This window comes from Mya arenaria, chromosome 15 (genome assembly GCF_026914265.1).
Source record: "Mya arenaria isolate MELC-2E11 chromosome 15, ASM2691426v1".
Classification (NCBI taxonomy): domain Eukaryota; kingdom Metazoa; phylum Mollusca; class Bivalvia; order Myida; family Myidae; genus Mya; species Mya arenaria.
This window is the reverse complement of record NC_069136.1, coordinates 34441678-34448434: the sequence shown is the minus strand read 5'-3', so window position 1 is coordinate 34448434 and position 6757 is coordinate 34441678. Positions and strand designations below refer to the sequence as shown.

Below are 6757 nucleotides of genomic sequence, written 5' to 3'. Positions count from 1 at the left end.
CGCTTGTCCGGGGTATATCTCCTAAACTGTTAGTGGTATCAACTTGAAACTTCATATGTACATAGATCTAATTGAGGGCAAGTGCAGTGCACAAGAACTGTTACTCTTGCTGCCATATTTTTAGAGTTATTGCCCTTTGTTAATTTTCTTGCTTAGGTTTTGTCCGTGGCATATCTCGTAAACTATAGGAGGTTTCAACCTGAAACTTATTCCGTAGGTATATCTGATTGAGGGTTCAAATGCCACCTACACTTGAAAGTTAAATGGCAACATCATTGTCTGTAAATGAATAAAATGCCAATCTAACAGCTATTATGTCGACAGTAAATAATTCGTCAGGCGACACATCCGACTCGCGGAGTTCTAGTTTCAATATGGTTAATTGAAATAATGTATTTTGGAAGTTATTTATTTTTTATTTCATATGATCAAAAAGATAATAAAGTTGGGAAATGACTTAAGACGTTTTATGAATACCGACTCCGTTTACCCTGTGATGTTTAGATATAATTGAAAAAGTAAATGTGCAGAAAGGAAGAATGAAAATTTTAACAAGAAAAAATGTAACAAAGCAACATTTTTAACCTGAACTACTGGTATTGCACAATTGGATTTTTTAATATTGATTTCATTATTTGCATTGATCGGTGCATATATAGAACTAGGAAAATTCACGGAATGCATTCAAAATTGTTATTTGAGTTTATCATTTCTCATTATTTTTTTACTGGCAGGGCAATGACATAACATTAGAGAAAATGTAGCAAGCACATATTTGTTCAGTAAACTTTTGCACAATTACTGCAGTTATCACAACAGTCAATATTTTGCTCGCTGATAACTTCATCACTGTGCCCAAAGTAGTTGAGAATATACTTTCTCCTACAGCTGTCCAGGGATAGGTACTTCCTCACATGGTCACTAAGATTGACTTTGTTTGATGCAATGTCACTTTTGTTGAAGTACACACAACTTTCACTTCTTCTTCCATCCCTGCCACATCTACCAATTTGCTGAATGAATGCTTAAATACATAAAAAGAGCAGTTAGCACAAAAAGCAACTATCACAAACGAAATAAAACAATGTAAACTTGCATTGGAAGTACATTGGTGTTACAATGCAAACTACAGATCCTTCAACAGAAATTGAATGAATTAATTAAACAAATATAATTTCTTAAGCATTCCGATAAAATTTATTTACAATGTCATGTAACAGTCTTTCAGATTCAAGCATCTTATTTCGATCCCATTTTATCCATTTAATTATTTGTAATACAAATACTTGACTCACTTTCAATATTGTTAGGTGGGGTGAGGTGTACTATGCATCTTACATCTGGAATATCAACTCCCATTCCACAGGCTTCTGTAGCTAGAAGGAGTCGAATTGAACTGTCAGGCTTCTTCAGTTCATCGACAATTCTTGTTTTCATCTGTTCAATAGTAGAATATTTGAATAATACCTTGAATTAATTTATTGCATACAGTTTATAATGTATTTGTATGTGTTAAGTTTTATGAATTACAATACTATGACTCTACTGGTTCAAAGTAAAGTTAACAATACCATTTAAATAACTGAAATCTAAAGTTTAACCTTTTGTGCCTGAGGAGCATGGTATTGAGCCACCATACACCCTACATCAAAGACGATTTTGGCTCTAAGATGGACTAAGCCACACCATTTCAATGGGAGGTAAACTATTGTTTTCTCAAAACTCTGTTTTTTAAGTTTAAGTTTCTGCAGAAATTTGTCCAGAACTGCATACACAGAATCTTCAGCACTGTTTTGACCCCCAGTTGAAGGAGACCTCTCCTCAACTTGCAAGAATACATTTCTTCTGCAACAAGATAATTTAATCAGAAAAGAGATGAAAAGAAATATCCATTCCTAACATATGCATGTATATTTCCTGTTAATGTTGTTTATCTGTTCTAGGGATAATGCCATGCATAATAAGTAACATTGTCATGTTTCACAGGTTCACAGCAGACAACCTGGGGTATGCAAAGTAGTAAATGTTATCTTAATTTCAAAAATAAATAACTTCATACTTAAATACTTTAACAGACAAAAACATTGTTATTATTAAAATTGAGGCTTTTTTTCATTAAAAATGCACAATTACTCCTAAACAAGATTTAACATTGAGTAATTGCATTTACTGTAATACAATTGTTTAATTATAACACAAAGGATGAACAAATGTCAACAACAATGGTTATTATAAAGTATACCTAGTTTAATTAAAAAGAAATCTGCAGAAAACATGGTATTGCTGGCATGTAAGACAATAGTAGATTGCAGTAAATGTTTTTACATTCACCATTTTTTAATAGGATTGCTTTTTCAGCTATTAAATATAAAATTATAATACTATTGATAAACCCCGGCAGGCATCGCTCCATACTGTATTTATCTTTATTAATGTAAAATATATGTAATTCATACTTACCTTTGTCTATTCATGGAAAGATATTTTGAAGTTTTCAAACCTTGGCATTTTAGGCCAGTGCTTAGCGCCATCCTGATATTACAGACGGGCTAGCCCTGTGTCCATCATGCCAAGATCATTAATAGTCACTAAGTGCTGTTAGTAATATTATCCTGGATAAAGTCCATTTTTTCAAGCATTGTTCATGCAAAATATTTAATAAGTACCAAGTTATTTAGTAAATTATTGATGTACAGGTTTAACATTATTTGCATAACATGTACTGATCTCAAACCTGTTGTTTTATGGCACTAACACAGCAAAACGTAATAACTCTTGTCGGGAATTTCACAAAGTTCACATATTTTCTTTGTAATTCAGCGTGTACACCGCCATTTTACCTTTGAATATTGGGTAATCCTGAGATAGTTTTTGACCTTTCAAGATTTCAAAACTTGACAAGTTATTCTTACTTGAGCGTTTGAATCATGTCGTTCCACAAGGTGATAATGTCTCTTAGTTAATAATCCATTATTCACATGAAATGCACTGATAATTTATTGTTGTAATCCAGTGTGATGCTTTAAATCCTTTTTCGGAAACTTCACGGTCATTTGACAGTTCGTCCGCCATCTTGAATATTTTACAATGGCTGTCAGCCAATCGGGTCATTTGACCCGATTCTGGGTCATTTTCGGTCGGGTCAATTTGGGTCAGGTCATTTTTGACCGAGATTTTCGGGTCATTTAACCATAGGAGTATATAAGGCCGTGAATTTTCAGTCTCAGGACAGTCGAATTTGGATCATTGAACAAGCTGCCTGCATATTATTCTTAAAAGGTTAAAATCAACCTGAATATTTAAATAGACAATAAATAAGTAAATATAAACTACTTACAAGTAATAAAATAACAGGCATTGATTTTATATTGAGTTTGTAAACAACTTTATACTGATAATAATATTTTACTGTCTTACTACGACGTGCTGTGCCAACGTTCATATAAGCCAACGCGTTTTGCTGTGTACGGTGCCGCTGATTACTACCGTGTATTATATCTGATGTTTGATGTCTTGATGCATATATTTATTTGCTCCAAAAATAAAACGTAAAACGTTCATTGCGTCGTCATTTTGGCTAGGTCGTAACAATTATTGCTTCAAATACTTGGTCACCCTAAAAGGGACAGTTGATAGCGTTGACGGACCACGGGGCTATGTCGTAACATTTATTGCTTCAAATACTTGGTCACCCTAAAAGGGACAGTTGATAGCGTCGACGGACCACGGGGCTAGGTCGTAACACTATTATCGTAAATTAGTATTTTCCATAAAATTAATGCATTAATTAGTAAGGAGTTTACATAAATGCATAATTTAGTAAGTGGTTGATGGTGTATCACGATATTTATGCATGTTATACCTGTGTATGTATTGATTTTGAATAAGTGTCACTTTAGGTTTGTTTTAATTTTTTATTGGAATACCATAAACATAACTTTACAGAAAATTTAAAGCAGCACTCACAGATTTAACGTTTTGACAACTTTTGTAATTTCATGTTTTGGACTGAGCCAATTTATGCAATGAAGTGAGTGGTAACCAGGAATATAAGTATTCTAACAAACGATCAGATCGCAGATTTTCATATTTAAGTAAAAAATGGTTCTATGCATAATTCTTATTTTTTTTTGCTTTTTTGCACTCACTTCTCTAAAACAGAGGTTGATTATCACACTATTGTTACGGGGAAATGTTTTACTTTATATGATGTCAATGATGATGATGATTATGATGATGATTTTGATGATGATGATAATGACAACTTTGACGATGATGATGATTTTGATGAATCCTGAATTCATTTCTATAGCATCGACATACCTATCTGGCGATTCGGTTATGATGTTCACATTTGACATACTCAGATTTGACATTATGAATATTTGGGCTTCCTCCGTCGCAGTAGCAGTTAAAGCTAAGATTTTGGCATCCGGGAGGATCACACGAAGAGTTCCAATTTTAAGAAATGCTGGACGAAACTGTGAAGCTCCCCATGACAATATACAATGGGCTTCATCGACAATAATGTGTGACACCTGTAATAATAACACAGAACATACTTATAAAATATTTTATTATTTTAATTGTATCCATTAAGAAGGCAATCATCACACTTGTGTATGATATGCAGACATTCTAAAAACTGTCAAAACATTTGTTTCATTTCAATTTTTGAAATAAATGAAAAATACAATATGGGGTTATTATGTTTTTGTCTCACTTTCATTAAGATACCTTTTTAATTATTGTGTTTGACAATTAAGATGCCCAATCCTGTAACATCTTTTTCAAATTGGCATAAACCATTACTAAATTAAGTGTCCAAATTCTTTTAAAAACATAATGTATATGTCAATAAAGATATTGTCAAGCAAATAGAAAAGTTAATTATTATCCCTGACCAGACTTGAACTGGTATCTCTGACTGCCTATGAAAGTCAGTGTATTTCATTGTACTACAAGGATTGTCAAATAATCTCACTTCAGACATTTGCTTGAATCACTAATAGAACTTTCATTTGAAGAAAACACAATGAAAATGAAACTAAATGCTAACTGCATGCATGAATAGACAAACAACAAATGGATTGTCAAAGTGAAAGTTATTAACAGCATGTCAACACTGACTTATAACATGTTTACATTGACAACCGTTGAGACATCCATCAGAAACTTCTTAAACACAGAGGTGATTGCTTGTTCAGGATGAACAAGGATGTATCGTATGTTACCATGTTCAAGTCCATCTCTGGCATGCTGAAATTTATTACACCACTTCATTTCAAGTTAACTGTACATAACTGTAACGGCCAATATATTTTCAGAGATAGAAACAAATAACAATAATCAACACAGATTTCACAAGTCAAACATTTTCGCACATTAGTTCAATTGTTCTACATTCAGAGAATGCAGTAATATTATGCATTCCAGGCTTGCTCATTATCAGAAGTTTATTTAGCAGGGCTCGTTTAAAGATTGGATGCTAAACAGTATAAGAATTCATCCAAAAGTCTAATTTCGATGACTGAGAATTAATGCCTTAATTTAAATATTGAAAGACTAAAAAGCTAACAATTATTTTTGCTTTCAACCACTTGGGGATATGTATTGAAAATGAAATTTTAAAAAACCCAAAGCACTCGGAAACACTTTTTTCACTTAAGAGTAATTAAGAGTAAAATGCCCATTCAGAAAAAAATAATGACTGCATCATCTACAAATAATTACTAAAAACGGCTAGATAGCTACGTGTAGGATTAAATATACACAGTTTTTCCAGATAATATGATATATATATATAATAATACATGGGTATCTGCTCATGTTGGGTTACATAAGTTGAACCACCTTGAGGTCCTAGTTTACACCTAAAGGGTAAGATTTACATGCTATATAAATGCACTGAAAAGTTAATGTGCTTTCAAAAAGAACACATCTCATACGATATTGTTTGATAACATAAAAATGCAACACATGAAAAAAATAAAACACTACATTTACCGAAATTTCCTCTTTGCTTAAACTTTCCAATTTAACGGCATTGGGAGAGAAAGACTGCAGCTGTTGCTCTATAATACAGCTCAAAGGATTTATAACGATCGCCACTGAGTTGTTGTCTTTCGGAACATTCTCAATAATTCTTGTTTTGCCAAACCCTGTCGGTAAGACACAAAGTGTATCGCGAACAACTGCTGATGCTATAGCTTGTCGTTGTTTTGGTCTTAGCGGAGCCGCCATCTTGTTGACACTGACAACAAACGCGCACCTGTCGATCCGGATTGGCGCATACCTGTCGTTATATTTTTGTAGAAAAAAGTAACGTAGGGTACCAGTCTACAGGCAATTATGCCATAATCGCCCTGACGTGCCGTTATAATCCCAAGGGAGGAGCCGATAATCATTATCGCGGAACGAATTTCTATAGTAAAATGTTACTATTTATAGTAACAAAAATGTTACTATTTATAATAGCATGTGTATTATTATCTGATAATCTAGATAAACAACAACAACAACAACAACTAAAGAAAAATCGCTGTAGTATTATCTCAAACAATTTAAATGTAAACGATGTAAGAGAATACCTTGTTTATTTTATTATTTTTAAGATTGTTTTTCCTATATATAGCGTATTGTTGGGGTGTAAAAGGAAAGGTTTGATGACACAATAATCTGATTAGTTTACATTGTAGCATATAAAGTTTTATGTAAACCTTATTTTGTAGTAAGGGAAACATACATCCAATAGCAT

At 32.9% G+C, this 6757-nt stretch overlaps 1 protein-coding gene across 1 annotated transcript; it reads right to left on the bottom strand.

Annotated features, from left to right (window-relative positions):
• Positions 1–779: 779 nt before the first annotated feature.
• On the bottom strand, positions 780–6243 carry LOC128219316 (uncharacterized). Its single transcript, XM_052927126.1, has 6 exons — positions 6007–6243; positions 5146–5259; positions 4324–4538; positions 1647–1845; positions 1296–1437; positions 780–1024 (listed from the first exon to the last, which is right to left on the bottom strand). The coding sequence occupies exons 1-6, from the start codon at positions 6241–6243 to the stop codon at positions 780–782; spliced, it is 1152 nt and encodes a 383-aa protein (XP_052783086.1).
• Between the last annotated feature and the right edge of the window lie 514 nt (positions 6244–6757).